The following is a 21,830-nucleotide window of genomic DNA, read 5'->3' as shown; positions in this document are numbered from 1 at the left end:
ATACAACGTCTGTCCAACCTGGAAGAAAATGAAATTCGTTCAGTGACCCAGAGTAAACGTTATTGCCTTCACTTTTTTGGGAAATAAAAGACTCTAAAATGGAAATAGGAGCCGAAATAAGCCAAAAAATACGGGTAAGATACACATAACTGCTTGATTGAAAGCAGGTGGTATTTTGTTTTGTTTACCTTCACTGCATACGTTCTTATCTCAAAATAGTTTTTAAGCAATTTTTTGGTCATCGCAACTTGTCCAGTCTGCATCCGTTTCTCATTCTGGTGGCAGTTATCAAATTCACACTTGTGGGTTTTTTTGAACTTCTGTTTTATTTGCACACTGCTGTGAAAAACTAATTTTGACAGAATTTTCAAAACAACGTTATAGAAAAGTGACTATGTGGCAAAAAGGCCCACTTTCTAAAAGACCTGGTACCAGAAAAGCCCAATTCTTATTAATGTCTTTGATACATGTTGTTTACATAAACATACAAAAGAAGTCCATATACAGCCGCTTCAGAGTCTGACGATTTTTTACTTGGCGACTCTAGGCGTCCATACCCCACTTGTTGTTTTCCTAGCCAAGAATGACAGATCCCAGCACTTAGTATATTGAGCAGAGAGATACGGGCACCTGCTTTATAGTGCTATAATGGCAATACTTTGTTGACAGAAGTCAATCCAAATTAGTGTTTCATCAAACACCTAAGTCAGGGGGGAGAATCAAGCTTAACCTTAGCATTCAAACAAGATGGCGGCGCCCATGTAAAAGGTGAGTTTTTCGGCGATTTAAAATTTTGGAAGCCAGTTTAGACACTGGCATATTGTGAAAAACCTGCTAGAGAAAATTCCACACCCATTGGTACTTGGATCTCCATGAAACATGCTGTAGTTTTGTCAAACATTCGGACATCGGCATCGACTCGAGAGGAAAACGAACTAAAAGGCACGGCTAAGGTTAGGATCCCTCGATAATATTGGCATGTTTTGACGATTAGCAACACTATTCATGATTGTTGTGTCAAGTTGGTGCAATATAAATGTGTATTGATCAAAAGTTATCCGTCTAGAAACCCGTAATGACGTATTTGCTTCAAAATTAGTATTTATGCACAATGCTAAGGAGCAGTGCACGCAAATAAGTGGCTAAGGTTAGGTGCCATTTATTGAGAGAGGCGTTCATTACCTACGGTAATTTTGTTTCCTGTTTGTATCTGTTCTTTCTGAGAGATTAAAGGTTTCCGTAACACTGTGCGACATCATCATTATCCAGATGAGGTATTTTGAAACTGCCAAATCTGATTTCGCTGTGTTTTCATCTAGATACAGTTGAGAAAAAACTACAGTGACGCGATGTTGTGGATGAAAATCGTCTGTTTTGAACCGTAATGTTTAAGTAGAAGGTTCTTAATGATCTAATAAACAGACTCTTGAACAAATAATATTAATCTTCCTAGACCACCTTTAAAATTTATTTGTATGTAACACTATAAAAAAGTTACCAAACCTCATAAGTTAAAACGTGCCTTTTTTCTTTGCAGTGTAAACACAAGTACAAGATGGTGCGCCAGAAGTTGTCTCTTGGGCGGTATACCAGAAAAACAAAACATCGACGGTTTCGGACATCAGGTACTTGCGATGTACTAATTCTATCAAATGTTTCTAAGCGCAAATGGACCAAAACACCGCATCTGTCTGGCATTCAGAAGACGTTCCAAATAGAGGACGGGCGACTTTCACTTTTTTCTTTGCAGGTGAAAAATGCCGAACTGTGTATAACGGGCTCTTGTAGGGAGACTTAATTGGTGTTTTGGTCCATTTGCGCTTAGAAACATTTGATAGATTTAGTACATCGCAAGTACCTGATGTCCGAAACTGTCGATGTTTTGTTTTTCTGGTATACTGTCCAAGAGACAACTTCTGGCGCACCATCTTGTACTTGTGTTTACACTGCAAAGAAAAAAGGCACGTTTTAACTTATGAGGTTTGGTAACTTTTTTATAGTGTTACATACAAATAAATTTTAAAGGTGGTCTAGGAAGATTAATATTATTTGTTCAAGAGTCTGTTTATTAGATCATTAAGAACCTTCTACTTAAACATTACGGTTCAAAACAGACGATTTTCATCCACAACATCGCGTCACTGTAGTTTTTTCTCAACTGTATCTAGATGAAAACACAGCGAAATCAGATTTGGCAGTTTCAAAATACCTCATCTGGATAATGATGATGTCGCACAGTGTTACGGAAACCTTTAATCTCTCAGAAAGAACAGATACAAACATGAAACAAAATTACCGTAGGTAATGAACGCCTCTCTCAATAAATGGCACCTAACCTTAGCCACTTATTTGCGTGCACTGCTCCTTAGCATTGTGCATAAATACTAATTTTGAAGCAAATACGTCATTACGGGTTTCTAGACGGATAACTTTTGATCAATACACATTTATATTGCACCAACTTGACACAACAATCATGAATAGTGTTGCTAATCGTCAAAACATGCCAATATTATCGAGGGATCCTAACCTTAGCCGTGCCTTTTAGTTCGTTTTCCTCTCGAGTCGATGCCGATGTCCGAATGTTTGACAAAACTACAGCATGTTTCATGGAGATCCAAGTACCAATGGGTGTGGAATTTTCTCTAGCAGGTTTTTCACAATATGCCAGTGTCTAAACTGGCTTCCAAAATTTTAAATCGCCGAAAAACTCACCTTTTACATGGGCGCCGCCATCTTGTTTGAATGCTAAGGTTAAGCTCGATTCTCCCCCCTGTAAGTGTAATAAGAGAAAGGTATTGGCTAAAAATAACTAGTGTTTAACTTTGTGTTTGTATTTATCAATGAAGTGTTAAGTTTTGCAGTGGAAGAATATATTTTACATTGGTATGAATCAGTCGACTTGTTGCGTTTAGGGAACAAGATGAATATCCAAATGTTAAAAAATGTTCCTTAAACATGCATTATTGTGGCTACTACAGAAGAAGGATATGACTAAAATACGAAAATAAGGTTATTTTTGATGAAAATAAGTTATTTTCGCGAAAATAACATTTTTGACAAAAATTTAGTTAGTTTTTGGATAAAATATATTCATTTTTTGGGGGGGGGGAATATATTGTTGTAAAACTCTGAAAATAAGTTTTGGCGAAAATAACATTTCGGAAAAAAATGTAGTTAGTTTTTGGATAAAATAAAGTTATTTTCGCGGAAATAAGTTTTGGTTAAAATCTGAAAATAGGGTTAGTTTTGGCGAAAATAACATCTTTGACAACATGTAGTTAGTTTATGGCTAAAATAAGGTATTTTCGCGAAAATAAGATTTTGGTAAAAATCTGGAAAGTTTTGGCGAAAATAACATTTTTTTGAAGATTATGTACTTAGTTTGGGCTAAAATAAAGTTATTTTTGCGAAAATCAGATTTTGATATAAATATGAATATACTAAGGGTTAGTTTTGGCGAAAATAACATTTTTTGACAATAAAGTATTTAGTTTTTACTAAAATCAAGTTATTTTTGTGAAAATCAGATTTTGATAAAAATCTGAAAGTAGGGTTAGTTTTGGTGAAAATAACCTTTTTGACAATTATGTGGTTGGTTTTTGGCAAAAATAAAGTTCTTTTCGCGAAAATAAGATTTTTAAAAGAAATGGAAAAAATACCTTCTTCTGTTGCCGTAAATGACAATTTTTAATCAAAAATATTAAAAAACTTTTATTCGGTCTACATAACACATATGACAGGTGCATTAGTGTTTCAAAACAATTGTGTTTTTAAGAAAATTGAACAATGATTATTGATAGTATTTTGACATGTTTTTGTTGATCTCACCTCCTTCCGAAATGTGCAACATCAAAGTGGTTATACACAAAAAACGCCAAAACTAACTATATTTTCATATTTCTTTCAAAATCTTATTTTCGCGAAAATAACTTTATTTTTGCCAAGAACTTACTATATTTTTGTCAAAAATGTTGTTTTCGCCAAAACTAACTCTATTTTCATATTTCTTTCAAAATCTTATTTTCGCGAAAATAACTATTTTTGCCAAAAACTTACTATATTTTTTTCAAAAATGTTATTTTCGCCAAAACTAACTTTATTTTCATATTTCTTTCAAAATCTTATTTTCGCGAAAATAACTTTATTTTTGCCAAAACTTATTATATTTTGGTCAAAAATCTTATTTTCGCCAAAACTAACTCTTATTTCATATTTCTTTCAAAATCTTATTTTCATCAAAAATAACCCTAATTTCGTCAAAAAAGCTATTTTCGCGAAAATAGGTTATTTTCGTATTTTAGTCACCATAGAAGGTGACCATTGGTCATATTTTATAACTTCTATGTGTTTAAACTTTAGTAATCGTTATAATTCATTCAGAAATCAGCATTTTGCATCATACTGGGATTCAGAAATATCTTAATCAGAGTAACTTAAACATTTTTTTTATTAACTTAACATCAGTGCACATTTTATGTGAATGGTATAACACAATATTAACTTTCAAAAAACTTTTACATCAAAAGATGATGAACATCTCTTAAAAAATGCATTTGCAAGTGGACTTCGAGTAAAATATTTTATAAATTGCCAAACCAACTCAACACAAAATAGTTGTTCTCTTTGATTTCAAAGTGGGTGTTTCTGGTATTAGGTGTTTTTGTTTGACTGTAATGACACGTTGAAAAGTCTTATTAAGTTAAGAATATCACAAAATTTATTGTGAACTCTCACGGTATGATCACAGAAATTTTATTCCCCATTTCCTTTCTTTATATATGTTTAATATATTACAAGGCTTAAAAAAGAAAGGATCTTGGCATCTTTTTTTACCAAGACCTAAAATACAATGCTTATACTATCGTAAAAATCAACATAGGTAATAGAAGTCCGGTCCTCTAACTCATAATAAGACAATGGTCAGAAAGACCATTGGAGTCCACTTTGCTTGCTCCAAAATGCAGGAAGGACCAGATAGCATTTGAAAACAATTAAAGAAGAGCTTCCAGAATGGTCAATTTGGACTCTAGACTCTATAGAGTATAAAAGACTTTTGTATTATACTGTATATAGGAGGCTAGCATAGTGAGGATGCTGGCAAAAAATAAATATGTGAAAAATCAGGTAAAAAGTGTTAATGTAAGAACACATTGAAACAATGTCAAAATCGGCAGCCACCAAATTTGTTTTAAGAACTTGATTTAATCGTGAAATTGGCAAAGGTTATAACAATAGGACAGCACATTTACATAAATGTAGCAAATTGTAAAAGCAACAGCTGAATGCTGAACTTAAATGTGTTTAAGATGTCAACACCTTCAGCTAAGAATTACAAGCAGGTGGCATAATATGATGGACAACACTGCTGCCACAACAGTGTCTACTGTTGGTATGTGACTAAAGTGAAGCAGAGTTACAGTGCACAATAATGCCACTTCACTGCACGAATGTTTATTTATTATTATTATGATACAGAATTATACTATATAAAATCTATAGTACAATATCAAAACTTTAAAAAAAATGGACTATGTTTGTTTGTACTCACCTCAGTGGAACTAACCGTATCCATATTTGCCAATATAACCAAATCCATGAATTCATGTGAGTTACGTCCCTTGTTAAAGTAAACAAACTCCTTTTCTTCCATTTATTTTTCTTTAAAGCGATTCCGACAAAAATGGACTACGAAAAAAATGTCAGAATTCTAATAATAAAGAAGTGATGATGCAAGAAAGGGCACAATTACAAACTCTTTAAACGAAGGTTTAGAGCATTAAGTCAATATGTTTTTAGCAATAAGGTCTTCCTGAATGTGTAGTAGTTGAACCCACTTTAAACTCCTTTAAGGCTTCTAAATAAACTTTGGGTGAACCCCTATAAATTTAATACATTACTATTTAGGTTTCAAGTTTTTTAAGGCAGTTTAATTAAGGGACACTAAGAATATCATAGGTGTGAAGTGAAAATATAGTGTATTTTTAAAGAAAGAGAAGAAGACATAGATAAATACATGTAGTAGCTAAAATACAAAAGAAAACTAGAAGTAAAAAGTGAAGTAAAAGATAATACCGTAAAAAGGCTCAATGCATGGAAGAAAAGCTATATCAACAATTTCAAAGAAAAAAACTAGAATGCAAGAAGCAGAAATTGCTTATGCACCAAATCCTAAGCAACATTACATTTACAAAGAGGAAGAATTGTTTTGCATTATTTCCTATTTTAAAAGAAAAACTGCCTCTAGTATTCATTGTAAAAACATGTTGACTACATGTGTCTGTCGGGCGGGACGTAGCCATTTAAGCTTATCTTATTATATTTCTAATTGGATAGTGCTATATTGATTCAGGTAGTTGCTTCTAAAGGTAAATAGGGCTTTTAATAAGATAACTTTCCTGGACCTGAAAGTTAAAACTAAGTTAAAAAGTGTTAAAATTTTCATTTTGGAATGTTGCTCATCACTATTTTGATGAATTTTTGTTAGATGTTAACTGTTGTTTTCCAAATAAAAATATTTTAATTTTCTTTTCAGTCTGCTATAAAAGCAAAATTGATTGAACTTGGGGCATATGATGGTAAGCTACAATGTTACGTTTTAAACTGTTCTTGTGAATAATAATATTCAGATTTAAATTTGACTGAAAAAACAATTTCTTACATGTGTTGGAATTATCTCTGCGGTGCTCCTGTTTTCATGTAGAATGCAGACATGAGATTAGATCTACGGATCTAGCAATATACATATATTGAATTCAATTTAATTAGTTATAAATAAGTTAGAGTTCAATATGGCAAAAGTGACCATCTTAACAGAATACCATATTCAGGATAGCATAAAACAGTTGACCCATTTTGTATTCTATTGCTTTTAGATTCTATTTATTTAAATGCTATTCATGATTCTTGAAAGAATTGTATGTAAATTGTAAATACTAGACGATGAGTTGCCAGACTACATCATGGTTATGGTGGCCAACAAGAAGACACAGAAAGAGATGACCAATGACCTCAGCCTCTTCCTCAATACCAACACCGGCAAATTCACATCTTGGTAAATATTGAAATGTGCTTCATTAAAGTTCGCTTTGGATTTTGTGTTAAGGATGGACTTAACTGATAGATTTAGCTGTACTAATTTTACCTGTAGATTTACCTGTATTGAGAGTAGATCTTTTTTTAAAAACAAAACAATAATATATATATATTGTAAATGGTTTATGGATGTATATGAAGATTAATGTTATGACCCTAACAAAGGGTTTTTAAACCAAAAAAACTAAACCAGTATCTTTTATGACAAGTCAATGGAATATAACCAGAAACTCAAAAACCAGACTATCATTCCCATCAAAATTCTGATAAAACGAAGGCATGATTTAAATACGGTATCTCAAAACCCTTCTACCTAAATTAATGTCCAGAATATCATGATGTGAAATGTCAAAGGTATACGTGCTGTGAATTTGAGTAAGTGAAATCTAAGTACCTTTCTACATCTGTATATGATTGTATTAACAAATAATTATCATAAACAAAGGCCAAATGTCTAAAATTCAAATTCCTACCAAAAGTATTGAACAGAAGGTCTGCTTTGGTGTTATTGGATAACTGGTAAGATCAAGCTTCACAGTATTTGTTGGTTTGTTTTGTACACATTTTTAGTTTCAGTGTCACTTGAGCATATTGTTAAATAACAACAGATTAAGGGACATGTACATTTAAAAAAAAAAAATGTGAAATTTCAGAATTTTTAACAGTTGCTATAGAGAAATTAGAGAACATTTGGTGTCAAACAAGTTTTTGATGATGTATTCTTTCAAGTTTTATCAAATTGCTTTCTTTTTTAGGCTTCATGGTTTGTTAAAGAAACTGCAGACAATCAATGCGGGTAAGTTAGTTAATAAAGACAGATACCTGACTACATGATGTAATTTAAGGATAGTATAAGTGCTTAGGCAGATTGCTTTTTCTCACTCATTATCTGTTCATGAGCTTGATTGTACTGTATTATTGTAAAAATTGTAAAAAAATGTTACAAGATGGATTGTTTTAATATTGTTTTAATATTGGAATTATAGTTTTGTTCTTATCCATGCTTTTCCTGCTACCAGCAGAGCCATCCAGCAGCAAACCCAAGGCCAAAGAAAAAGAGAAACACAAAGGAGAAAAGAAGAAACACAGGTCTAGTCAGGGGGAGGAGAAACACAGGTCTAGTCAGGGGGAAAAAGTAAAATCCAGCAAAGCTCCCGAGGCAGCAGAAAAAGTTCTCAAAGAGGGAGGGAAGGAAGAGAGGCCCCGCCGAGTGTCTTCTGGGGATGCAGAGAGGCTAAACAAGGTGGCAGCAGGGGAGAAGAGGAGGAGCCTGGAGGAGGTTACAAAACCGAGACATCCCGAGTCAGCCCCTGCAGACGAGCTGAGCATTGATGAGAACACTGGTAACAGTTGTTTTAAACAAATTTGTGATTGGTTTAAATGCACATGATTTTATACTGCATGGTTCAAAATGCTTTACTGTATGTATTTATTAGTTAATGATTTTAATGGTTGATGTGGTTGAACTCTTGTTCATTAAGTTGTATATATGCTTTTAAGATGAATTTCGAGAAGAGGCCAAAGAGATTGCCAAGCGTGAACAGACTAAAGCACCTTCCACTGGAAAACCTCCACCCCCTAAGGTGGCCAAGTCTGACAGGTCGGTGGATGTAAAGAGGTCCAGCAGGCCACCAAGTTTAGACACAGTGAAAGCTCGGCCTTCCAGCTCAACATCCAGAGGGAAAGAACACAAGTATACACAGGTAATCACTGTGAAATGCTTATTGTTGATTATTTTTTGCGGTTAAGAGTTTGACTGAGGCAGTATTTAATTTATAAACATTATACCAAAGTACACAAGAAAGATATCGAAATACGCCTTATATTCATACAAATTTATTGTTTCTGATTTAACATATGTTATAAATGCCTTACCAACCTTTTCGGCTCCGATTTTGACATTTTCTCACTGTGTCCTATCTTTTGTAGTAAGGGTTTTTACCTGTTTTCACACCACTTTTTTGCCTGTGTCCTATCTATGCTAGCGCCCTATACATAGTATAATAGGGTAGATTTATCATGTTTAAAGAGAAATTGGAATGATCCCATGAAACTTAAACATTGATGGTGATTTAATAGTCACTTTTGCTTCTCTAAGATGAAAATATAAATTAACACATGAAATGCCAACTTCATAACTTGGTAATGTGTATATATAACATGTTGCTGGTGAATACATTTAAATGTGTTTACAGGTAAGAGGATGTTTTGTTTGATTTCCAGGACCACTCTGACAGCAGGAAGAAGCCTATATCGGTCGTTGGGTCTGTGAAGAGGAAGTATGAACTAGAGGAGGAAGATGAGGAATATGATCCCCTCAATCCCGCGGTCGGCTCCGTGGCCAGTGTTGTGCATGGGCCGTCCAGGAAGTAAGGCATACATCAGACTTGGGCTTGTGCTATGTTCATGAATATCATTTCATTTGCTGAAAAACAGAATCAGACTATTGCGTGCAACATCTACATAAATTGTATCATTTCTCTACATTTTCCTATTTCTTGTGGACTGATGATATTTATTAAATCATAAAAATGTTTCATTTTTCTTCAGCTTCTGAATATAGAAATATTCTGTAAATATGCAGTCATCATAGTCAGCTTTTTAAAGGCCTTACTTGGACTGTTTTCCTACAATTATAGCGTGCTTGTATCTGGTTTGTTTCTGTAATATCACAGATATCTCAGTTTCTTGATTCAAGCTTGACATGTTATACGGGTCATTGACAAAGATATAGATAATGACTTTTAGATAAAACTCTTCAACAGTATATTGTTTCTCCATTCCCTGCAGGTCGAGTGTTCCTAAGGCCTTGCAAGCCAACAAATCCTTGCTGATGAAGGCCGTGTCTGAGGCTGAGAAGTCTGTCACCAAGACCAAACATGAACAGGGTGAGTCACTTGACTTGTGTAATCTTAGTTGAAAAATAGAACAAGGTACTAATCAGAGATTAATGAAAATGCAAAATTTTGAGAATTTCTGCATATACATGTATGAGACATGGAAGATATTGTGAACCATTGCATTAAAAACTGAAAATATGATGAAAAGAAATAGATTTTCATATTTTTTTACTTTTCTCAGAACATCACAAAACAAGCCCAAAGTTAGAGAGGCGGCCAGTAGACATGAGACATCGGCTGAAGACTGCGGCCGGCCAACAGCTCATGTCCAGGTCAAAACGTAAGGAGCTGGAGATGATGGTACGCACAGTTGACTCTGAAAAGGACCAGGTATGGTTTACATGTGGACATCATTGATTTGATCTCTCTCTTATCAAAAGAGCATTATTGTTGAGCACTGCATTTCGTTCTGTATGCTTCTTGTTCAGCTACAGTTTTGACCATTTTAGCCTTGTTAGATTTTTCTGTTACCAAGTGCTTCCATTTGATAATCTTTGTTAGAAGTAAAACAAATAATTTTAAAACAATATTCCACAGTTTCCACTAAGCAGAACATTATTAAATTTCATTGCAACCACAGGTGAAGAAGCCCCATCGACCGAGCGGAGACTTTGAGAGTATTAGGTACACAGTAAAGAACGAGTCCGCCAGTCAGGACCAGACATATGGCAGCAAGATGTCCCCAAAGTCCCAGGCATCAGGAATGGCCCCAAGCAGGGTGGCTACATCAGGTGAGGACAGGGAAGGACTCATGTATTGCCAATCAGGGCTGTAAGGGTTTGGTTTATCAATGATTAGTTAATCAGAGAGATTTTATTATCTGGTATTAAAAAAAACCTATACCATAATGTAAGACTCGTCGGGATGATGTTGGAATGTTTATAAGTTTTGTTTGAAAATACAATGACATCAAGTGGCATCATTCTATTGACAATGCCTAAAATAAGACAGGTATTTCATGTATTGTTAACATTTGTAATGTGCAATTTTAATTGCCAGAATATACGACAACTTCTTGTAACCAGAGTTGTTGACTGTTCATGGGGAATAATGAATTGTCTGACACAGTTTTTTTGCTTCTTTATTTTAAGCCCTGCGTGAGTTGAAGAAGAGTGCAGTTATTAAGACAGAAGTGGAGCAGGCTGACAGTGAGGACAGCCAGCATGAAGGTAGGCACAGAGATTGAGATCTCAGTAATAAACACTTCCCAATCATACAAAATGTAAAAGTTGGGCACTGCATGGGCACTCATTGTTTAATTGCCATGTTTGCATTGGAGTGAAGTGTTATTTGGGTGACAATAGCAACATATATGTGTAGTATATTAACATATTGATAGAAATAAAATGACTTGCAAGAGAAAAGGTTTGACAGTTGTATAATTAAAAGCAAAAAAAAACAAGACTGAAAAAACTTTAACCTAAAACGTAGGATATTCAGGTTTCTTAATAGAAAATTTGTACAGAAATATTTGCAAATTCGTTTTTTTTTTCTCCAAGAAGCAAGTCTTAGTTTTTGGTCAAACCTTTTCTCATTGCAGGGAGTGAGGCTAGTTGTGATGGAGATGATGAGAGTGAAACCTCCAATGAAGAAAATGAGAACAGTGATGATGAGAATTCTGACTCTGGTTCTGAAATAGAGATTGAAATTGTAGACCGAGCTGCTCAGACTGAGGTCAGCATGCAGACTGACAACCTGAAGTTACTGGGAGGAAATAGTGGTAAAATTGAGATGTCTGAGTTTGGAGTTCAGACTGAGGAACAGGAGAATATGAATGGTGATAAAACTGGGAAAGAAAGAATGGTGGAAATAGGTGACAGTCTGCTGAATCTGTTTATTGAGAGTCTTATGCCGTTTGAGTTTGTGGAGAATGAGGCTTTTAAAGGTTTTGCTAGGACTTTAGAGCCAAAGTATCATTTCCCTAAGAAAAAGAAGCTGATAACAGATGTTGGTATGCTGTACAACAAATTAAAAGATAAATTGAAGGGTGAACTTAGTAAATGTGACTCTGTTGTGTTGACCCACAAGGTGTGGAGAAACACTGAATCTGAACTGTATGATACAATCTGGGTGTACTTTATATCTGAAGACTGGCACCTTAGAAAGGCGGTTCTTCGTACATCTCATATTGACCATGTGGCTGTGAACATTGCAGAATGTCTTGAGGAGACCAAAGCTAAATGGGGTATTTACAATGCTACTCTGGTAACAGGTGATACAGAAATAGAGAGGAAACTTAAGGGTTTGTTGAGCTGTAAGGATGTCACTTGCTTTGGAAGTTGTATAAATTATGTTGTTAAAAGTTGTTTAAAAGACAAGGACATCCATCATTTTCTTCAGCAAGGTGAAACACTTGTAGAAGAGATACTTAAAAACACACAAGCATGTGAAGTCTTTGAGAAAAAGAAAGAAGTTTTGCTTGCAGAAGATGTGCGGAAAAAGAGCTTATGTCTGCACGATGGTCACACATGGACAAGCTTGCTTGACATGATCTCTGTCTTATCCCAGCAGACACCGGCACTACATGCAGCAATTATGGACTCAGAACTGACCAATCAGGGAATAGATATCCGCAACCTACTCTACGCAATCAATGACCAGTCTATTCTAGAGTCACTAGTGAAAATACTGACACCATTCAAAACAGCCACAGAGATTCTGACCAGGTCTGATGTTCCAACACTACAGAAGGTCATACCAATATTCGTAAAGTTAGAAAAAGTCTTAGAAGTCCGTAGAGAGGACGATGTTATGATTAAATCAATGAAAATAAGTATGAGGCAGACAGTAGAGAAATGTCTGCATTCTTGCCGAGACACCTGCTTGCTGGCATGCCTGGTTCATCCCCAAACCAAACAGATGGCATTTGTTTCACAGAAGGAGAAAGATAATGTTAAGAACCTTCTTTTCATGAAAGTTAAGAGTCAGTGTGAGAAGGAGCATAAGGAATCTAAGGACAAGGAGGAATCATTCAGGAAAGGGAAAAGGTCTGGACCAGCCAGGCAGACAAAGGCCATGTCTGAGTTGGCTGAGAATGTGACTGATGTTAGAAAGGTTGTAATGAATAATGATGATGATGATGATGATGATAAAAGTGACAGTGATGAGGAAACTCAAGATACCAGTTCTGATGGAGAGATCAGTGATGTGGGAGATGAGAGTATTGATCTTGCAGAGCCTCAAAGTGACAATGGTGGAAACAGTAGATTAGATGCAGGTGTAAGGAGTGTTACTGCTAAAGCGAAGCAGAGTGAGTCCAGCTCCGTTCCTTTGTTGTCAATAACCGTAGAGAATGACTGGCTAGATGATGTGATCTGTGTGGCGGACGACAGAAGGTCTCCGGATGAGACTGCCAAAATAGAGCTGAACCTGTATATGGCCGAGCCGGCATGCAGCAGGCCTCCCCTGGAGTGGTGGCGGGAGAAGGCGGCCCTCTACCCGCATATTGCTGGCATTGCAAGGCGGGTGCTGGCTATCCCTGCATCTAGCGTTGATGCTGATGAGGTCTTTATGCTGAATAGTACACTGGTAGCCAAACACCTGAATTTGAAGGCGGAACATGTGGACCAGATGATCTTCCTGAAACAAAATAAACACTTGTATCATGTATAATAAGTTGTTGACAATTTAATGGACTTTAGGCAAGCATTTTAATCCTGTTGCGTTTCATTTTATGTTCACAGTTTTATTATAGATTATGTGTCAGTATTTTATCAGGTTTTGTGATTTGTTTATTTATGAATATTTCAAGTCCATTTGTAATTATGTAAATAATATCTAGCTTTCAATCTCATGTTTTGAAATAAAGACATATTTTTTTTATTCTTGTATTTTAGATTACCAATATAAGGATGAATATATGGATATGTCTTAAACATTTAGTTTAAAGTGCATTGCAGGAATATAGTGACTGTTGATGTATTTAGAATATTAACCTATATGTAAGACAGCTGATGGTAAAGTTTGTGGACAACATTTAAAATCTTAAAATTATGTTTAGCAATGGAAAATAAAAGATTGCAGTTGTTAGATACACTCAATTCTGCACATGATACAAAAATGTGTGAAAATACATAGAACATAAACCGTTTTACAGAGGATTTACATATACTCTTATCACATTTACAGAGCACCTTGACTTGTAAACATCAAAATATCACTTCACATTTCTATGTCCCAACTTATGGGGGTGGGGATGGGGGCGAAGGGCATTTAGATTTGCCCTAGTCCGCATCTGCTTTCCTCAGCCCAAGCTACAGTCATTCAGTTATGCAAACTCATGTCATTCAAAACTCCAAATTTGTTGAAATGATGAAGTTTTGCACCTGGGGTTTCCTTTGCATGTTTTCAACTGCACTTATTAAACCAGAAATGTGGCCCTTAAATTAGCAAAATATTTGCTTGTCTGGACCCCAAATTTGTTTTAGATAAAGATCACCCTTGCATGCAAGGTGGTTTAGAAAGGCGTTTGAAATGTTAATTTTTTTCCCTTCTGCTCATCCTCAAGTTGCAGGATCACCCATCGTGCACATACAATATGCCTGCCAAGGTCCTAGATTATAGTCTGATACACAACATTTTGCAAAAAATACCCGTTGTAACACTTATTTCCAGAACTGTGTTCCTGCAATATATTTGAACATGGCATTTCCTTGGTATGTTGCCTTCAGTCCCAGACAGCCAGCCTGTTATTGGCGAATCATCGATACTGTTAAACCTGTCTCTGCTCTGCATGTGCCATTTAAACACAATATTTCTGTAACATTTTACAGAACTCAGCTCCATAGATTTAAGGGTTGCTGTTGATGTCATTCCTGTTGTGGCACAATGTTTAATAATTCGATGTTGCTCTGTCCTTAATGTCTTATCCATGATTTGTACTGAGGGGGCTCTCTACCTTTGTGTGTTGTTACATGCAACTTTGTGTAATGATGTTAATATTTGTTCTAAGTATGTCAACATAATTTAGCACCAAAGTCTGGTTAAAATGTGTAAAAACAGTCACCCTGGTGTCACTTTATGTTGTCAAAGTGCTCCGTAGCAACTAGACTAGAATATTTTAAAATTGTTGAAAGTTCTTTCTGGAACATTTTTATTTTCATACAACATTTGGTGTTTTACTTTCCGTGGAATATACAGTTAGAATAAGATGCAATTTATAAAAATTGTTGTTTATTTAAGACCGTGATATTTCTTGTCATCAACCTTTACAAACAGCACTTGAACATGTATGTTGATCCATGAACTGTCTATAATTATTATGTACAATTTGAATCTCAGGAAATGTAGACAATTTGTAAGAAATGTAAAGAAATGAAAGTATTTTCAAAGAAGACATCATAATATTTTAGAAGGCATTTGAAGGTAAATATTCAAGTAGACTGTCAACCTATAAATTTCTCATCTTAGTTAGTTGTAACTTGATTGTTGTTTATTATTGTATTGATGATTGAATAAAGGCTAGTTAAGCTTTTTAATTATGAGAGCATTTTGAATTTTTTATTGATAATACATGCTCTTTAAACACCTTGAAAACTTGAAGCAAACTTGTAGAAAATATCTTGTGACATTTGTAAATTCACAGTATATGGCCCTATAGTGCCGGACACCAGACTCGTTCAATGTGCTGATAGGGGCCTGGATGTGAAATTGAAGAGTTCTGCCCGCAATGATGAGTCTCCAGGTATGTTTTGTCACTGTTTTCATGGTAAAAAAAAATAATAGGAACTATTTTTTGTTAGTGGTTGATTGTTACCAAATGCATAAACATAATCCAATTACTATACAAGTATGTCAGTGTTTTCCAGGCAAACAAATGACCTTCATAAACATGTGTATATAACCTTTTACCTCACAGTTGTTTGTGTTGCAGACCCTGAGATCCAGCAGTTGTTGGAGGAGGCCCAGGAGACGATGCTCGACCTAAACGATGACCTCATGTACGAGGAGTTCAAGACCAAACTCAGGTAACACAGGTGCTTTTATAATCATCTTATAGGCAGATAAGAGATGCATTGCTTTTGAGACTGAAATCAGGTAACATTCATTTAGAATCACATTTATAGCATACAAGGTCTTAAGATTGAGTTACAAATGTGAAAGTGCATTTTAAGTTATCATGAGTGTGTTAAATGTTTAGTCCATTGTACCACTTATTTGCTATAGATTAACAGTATCATTTCTTGTGATATATACATATAAAGCTGCATTTAAAATCTAATTTAAACTCGTAGTGAGTATCAAATTGGTTGTTATGGTACTTTTCAGGGAAGGGTCTGGCAGTGAGTCCCCGGCCGAGCCCCGGTTCATTGTGACCCTGGATGGAGTAAACCCCGCCTCATACACAGCCATACCTGAGGCTAAAGTTCAACCTGTACAGGTAATTGATCAACAAATATGTGCTTGTTGAAAATCTACTTAAAATCTTTTCTTATGTTTTTCTTTCTTTCAAACTGCATATTATATTTTTTTTCATAATTTAAAAACAATAGATTGTTCTGCTGGTGATCTTAATACTCTGTACTTCATAGAACATTGAATAGAGCATTGAATAACAAAACGAATGCAATTAAAACTTAGTTTTATCTTGTCCAGTCTGTGAAGCCTGTCCAGAAGACCCCTGTGGAGGCACCCAAGCCCGAGGTCCCTGAGCCAGCTGCAATCAAACAGCTCCAGCCGCCCAAGATACGACCATTTAACATCAGCCTTAAAGACACTGATGGTAAACCTTTATGTTGTTGGCAGTCATGTTTAGGTGTAATTTGATTCAAATTATATCCTCAAAACATTCAGTGGTATGAAACATTGCATTATTATCATTATACTATGAATATAATATTCAAACATTTCAAACAAATTTGCTTAACACTAATAAGTGAATTTCAAATTTTAATGGTTAAAATGCACACTTGTAATACAAGTATGAATAGCAAGGTTGCCAGTGTATGTATGTGACAAGCCCTATGTCTCCCTCTGCTACAGATGAGGAGGAGATGGAGGAGGAGACGTCTCCGGTGTCTGCCGAGCCCGCCCAGGTCCTTGAGAGATGCCGGTTCTGGCCCGCCTGTGCTAATGGCAACTCATGTGTTTACATACACCCATCCATACCATGCAAGTAGGTGCCATTGTAAAAAACACAGTGACAATAAGGAATGCAAAGTTGTTGAAGTTGAAATGTTTTTGTTTTATTTTTAGAAGTAACTTTTAATATGGTTTATGTAACAGTTTTGCCAATCAATCCACAGTCATGTGATAAACAAATGATTCAATGAGATAGGACATGATGAATATATTTAGGATATGTGTTTTTCTGTTAGCATTGCACTTATTAGAATCATCATATTAAACCATTATAAATTTTACATGTATACATATGCATGAACACATTTATTTATAACAGGACATTCCCGTACTGCAAGTTTGGTGACAAGTGTATCTACATCCACCCTAACTGCCGCTTTGATGCCAGCTGTACCAGGCATGACTGCCCGTACACTCACTCAGGCAAACGTGCGCATGGCTCAACTATTATACATAAAAGTAGGTGAAGCTTCTGGACTAGTACTGATTTATTCCAAAACATTGTTATCAACTATCATAAGTGTTGAATTAAGCCACAGAAAAAATAACTTTTTCAAACGAGAGACCATAGTTGTTAATTTTTAGTCGTACCTTAAACAATGATACAGTCCAGACTTGTTATATTTATTCCTTCTTATTTTATATAAAATAAATCTGCTTGTGTCGATTTTTCTATCTCGATTTTTTTGCTATGTCGACCTCCTATTTCAGTTCCTGTGGTCGAATTTCACACATTTCCCTTGTTCCTTATGTCGAACTGTAGATCAAGCTGTAGGTGCGAAAACATTCATGACGGATTGCGGCATGTCGCTCAATTACCGTGCTTGTCAAAATAACAAACTGTCATAATTGGAGGTTATTTAATAAGTGTGAATAATTAAAGTTGTTATTTTATGTTTTTGAGTAAAGAGACATTTATTGCTCAAGAGACATTTATTGAAACACATGAGCCACTGATGACATCATGGGAACATTTGACAACAATGAAAGTTACGTGACGAAGAAATTTCTCTACAGTGCAATTACTTGAATTGAATGAAATAAATTTGACACAAATAAAAAAAAAATTCACTTTATTTATCAATTATACATTTGCTGTTATCAATACAGTTATATGTAACAAGACTGTTCAATTGCTGAAGTCGGACATAAATCGAACTCAGATGTGTTGGGATTGGGGATATTTTTTTTAATTCAGATGTGTGGAATCTTCGTTATGATGACTTTTTTCCCTAGGTCCCGACAAAGTCGACCTAACGAGTTTCGACTGTAGTTACTTTTTTACTGAAAATACCACCATACATGTTTATATGTGTATATTACAGTTGTACAGGTGCCAGCCTATGTACCAGCTCCTGTTCCCAGAGCCCAAGCTTCATGGGCCCAGCCCACACCATGCAGATTCTTCCCCAACTGTAGAAACATGAGCTGCCCTTTCACACACCCTAAGGTGAATAAAACACTCAGTTAGTTATAGATGTTTACCAAAGGGTGGGCATATAGTAATTTCACTGTCCTTCGTTAGTTTGTCCGTCTTTCGTCTTGTTACTATCTGTTTCAACCTTGTCTCAGCATTTACTTGTTTTTCGGATGGGATTTTATACAAACTTAATAGAATTGAACAACTTCATGGGAAGGTGTGTTGCACATAAAATGTATGCTCTTATCTCAGAGGTCAAGGTCTCACTTAGACGTTATTGTTAATCAATATGGATTTCATGGCAATAGTTTATGTCTCAGCCATAATGTTTTTAAATACTATTATGAACTCAATTAATTTCAACTCATTCGTACAGCTCCATGAAAATGTGTGTCAAATATTAAATTCTTTCTCATATCTGAGAGGTCACACTTGGAGGTCATTGGTTTACAATATAGACATGGATTTTAAAGTAGAAACTTGTGTAGACTATTTCTCTTGATGATTATTGCAGTGTTGTTAACTAATTAATAACTTTGTAAAATTGTTGGCAGAAAAACTGATTGATTGCATTTTTACATTGTTGAAATGTTTGCAGACGTCATTTGAGTTACTATAAGAGAGACTTACTTAAATGGAATTTAATTGATTTATATATATCATACTGTATTATACTGTGTCGAACATGTACGATGCATATTATGTAATTATACATTTAAAGTATTTTATTCATTAAGCTTAAATAACAAAAAATAGACATCACTCATAGATGTGAATTTGTATTTTTGGACGTTGGCCTTGTGTATTGGTATAACACCAGCTTGTCCATTTCCCCAGCATTGTACTGACTTAATACACTGTTTTCATACATTCCAGCCATGCCGGTATGGTATTGGATGCATGCACAAGGCCAGTTGTCAGTTTACACACCCAGACCTTCCTGGCAAGGAGAAGCTTTCATGGTCATCCGTGAGCAAACAGGAAAAGAAGTAAATATTTATACCCTTATATGCTTTGGGATATTTGAAGTTGAGTCTTCAATATTTCCTTGAAACAACTGTAAAATTCCATGTTCTTTCAAAGAAAATAAGTTGATGTATTGTCATAGCCTGCTTGTTGTTGTCATATTTTTGTTAACACAATCGTTTGCCATAAATTGAGAACCATATAACCAGATATTGATATGAAACTTGGTACATATATGGACTGAGACAATAAGCATAATCATATTGCCATCACTCCAATCACTCTGAATTGAATACATGTTGAGTTATGTCCCTTGATTCACTCATGCGTAAATGCTAATGGTACTCTAAACAGAAACCATTTTATTGACATAAGAAATAATGAAGATGATTTACAGTATTAAACTAGATCTGTCACAGAAGTGACGAATACCTTCATGCGCTGCCTGGACACAGGAGTGGTACTATTTATTTATGAAGGGCCATAACTCCATCATTGATGGAATGTAACCAAGGTCAAACTTGACCTGTATTTAAGCTTGTTTATCATGTGTAGCAATATTTTTTATCTTTCAACCATTTCATGAGTAATTGTCTAGACACCATAATTTTGGCAAATTCTAAATTGAAAAGGGGTCTTATCTCTACCAGAAATCATTGGTTTGTTACGAAAGTCAAATTTGACTAGGGTGTTAAACATGTGTTCCAAAAAATTATCTTAACCCTTCAACCCTTTTTACCCTTGTTTGACCACCATATTTTTGGCAAATTCTAAGTTGAAAATTGGACATAACTATTTCTGAAATAAGTAGTAAGTAATCAAAGTTCACTTCTATTGTATGGTGTTAAACATGTGCAGCAAAAATTCTTTAAACCTGTTAATCCTTCCATGAGTTATTGTTAATACCCCAATTGTGGGGGCAAATTCTAAGTTGAAAAGGGGCCATAACTCAGTAAAAAAATAAGTGCTTTGTAACCAAAGTCATTAATTACCTGTATTTAACACTTAATCCAAAAATTAGTTATATCTGTCGACTATTTCATAAGTGATTGCCCAGAAAACACTAACCAACCAACCAGGTTATGATCTTATGTGTTTTATTTGTCATTTATTAATGTTCTGACATTTTATTTTGATGCAGGACTGCAGACACGGCAAAAGAGACCACCATCCCAGCCAAATAAATCCATACAGTGTTTAGTCTGATTCCATTATGCAGCAGGATAGGATTCTCAGGATAGGAGAAATAATTTATAAATGGAAGAACATCAGGCCAATGCTAATTCTAGTTGCATATATTTTAAAGGGACTAATGAACTTTTATGTTGACAATGAATTTAATTTGTTGAATTAAGTTATTTTTCTTCCTTTTGTGAACAAACACTAAACAGAAACTGACAGACACTCATTTGAACAAAGTTTTGTTAAAAAACTAAAATGATTCAATTTCAATATGGGTATTCAACTTTTGGGCATAATAGAGAATTTTCTGTCACATCATTATGTAGTTGTTAACAATAGAGCTGTTATATGACCTTTTGTTTATGTTTTATCAGGATTGTGACATGTTAAGATAAGCTCACTAATTGTTTACTGTATGTTTAATGTTATACATATTTTCCATATGATTGTACGTAAAACATTTTGTATGGTTAATATGAAACTTCTTCACACAGTTATGCTTATAAAGTCAAACCACTTACTGATTGTTTTACTGTTGTTTCATTGTGTATGCCAGAAGTCAGTAATATGTCATTGAACAGAATCCTTTTCAAAATCCTTTTAATAAAATATCGTTAAATATTTTATGTAAACAACTTAAGTACTTTAAAATTTGTTCCATTATTGAACTGGACTAGCACCTCAAATAACCTTGATCTGCTGTGACCAGTCAAAAAAAAATAATACTGCCATTCGATTAAAGAAAATATAACATGATCCTCTCTTAATAACATGGGTCATGACAAACTGAAGCAGTGAAAATAGATATTGAAATGGAAATTTCATCATGATCTTCTGAGTAATAGATGGTTTTCAAAACATACAGTTGTATTATACAGTATAAATGTTTATTGTTTGCAGGTCGGTGTACCGTTTTTATAATACAGTTCAGTAAGGAAGTCTTACAATGATGTATTCTCGTTTTTGAAAATAAATTGTAAATAAGTGTAAATTCTTGTTGTTTTTAGCTCATCTGTTGTTTTTTAGAAAAAAAAGTAGAAGTATTGTGATAGCTTAGGTGTCACAGCTGTCATCATTGCTGTGCTCAAACTTTAGCCTCAAAAACTGTTCCAAGATTTTGAATGAAGCTTGGTGCATATACCAAAGACAATACACACGTGTAAAGTGAGGCCCATAACTCTGGCTTT

At 34.8% G+C, this 21,830-nt stretch overlaps 1 protein-coding gene across 3 annotated transcripts; it reads left to right on the top strand.

Moving 5' to 3' along the window:
- The first annotated feature begins 11 nt into the window (after positions 1-11).
- On the top strand, positions 12-21,622 carry LOC128209672 (zinc finger CCCH domain-containing protein 14-like). Of its 3 annotated transcripts, XM_052913813.1 has the most exons (20): positions 12-134; positions 6,536-6,578; positions 6,940-7,054; positions 7,851-7,891; positions 8,115-8,438; positions 8,596-8,798; positions 9,319-9,464; positions 9,886-9,983; positions 10,177-10,325; positions 10,576-10,726; positions 11,087-11,164; positions 15,580-15,678; positions 15,868-15,961; positions 16,263-16,374; positions 16,590-16,716; positions 16,977-17,109; positions 17,395-17,534; positions 18,401-18,525; positions 19,372-19,484; positions 20,603-21,622. In XM_052913813.1, the coding sequence occupies exons 1-20, from the start codon at positions 99-101 to the stop codon at positions 20,643-20,645; spliced, it is 2,370 nt and encodes a 789-aa protein (XP_052769773.1). In that variant the 5' UTR covers positions 12-98; the 3' UTR covers positions 20,646-21,622. The 3 variants fall into 3 exon arrangements, with proteins under 3 accessions (XP_052769773.1, XP_052769772.1, XP_052769771.1); XM_052913812.1 differs by lacking the exons at positions 15,580-15,678; positions 15,868-15,961; positions 16,263-16,374; ... (4 more) ...; positions 19,372-19,484; positions 20,603-21,622 and adding an exon at positions 11,536-13,817 and having other exon boundaries at positions 8,118-8,438; XM_052913811.1 differs by lacking the exons at positions 15,580-15,678; positions 15,868-15,961; positions 16,263-16,374; ... (4 more) ...; positions 19,372-19,484; positions 20,603-21,622 and adding an exon at positions 11,536-13,817.
- The last annotated feature ends 208 nt before the right edge of the window (positions 21,623-21,830 follow it).

The sequence above is a fragment of the Mya arenaria genome, chromosome 11 (genome assembly GCF_026914265.1).
Source record: "Mya arenaria isolate MELC-2E11 chromosome 11, ASM2691426v1".
Lineage (NCBI taxonomy): Eukaryota > Metazoa > Mollusca > Bivalvia > Myida > Myidae > Mya > Mya arenaria.
Note: the sequence above shows the minus strand (reverse complement) of the source record. Positions and strands in the feature narration are given on the sequence as shown.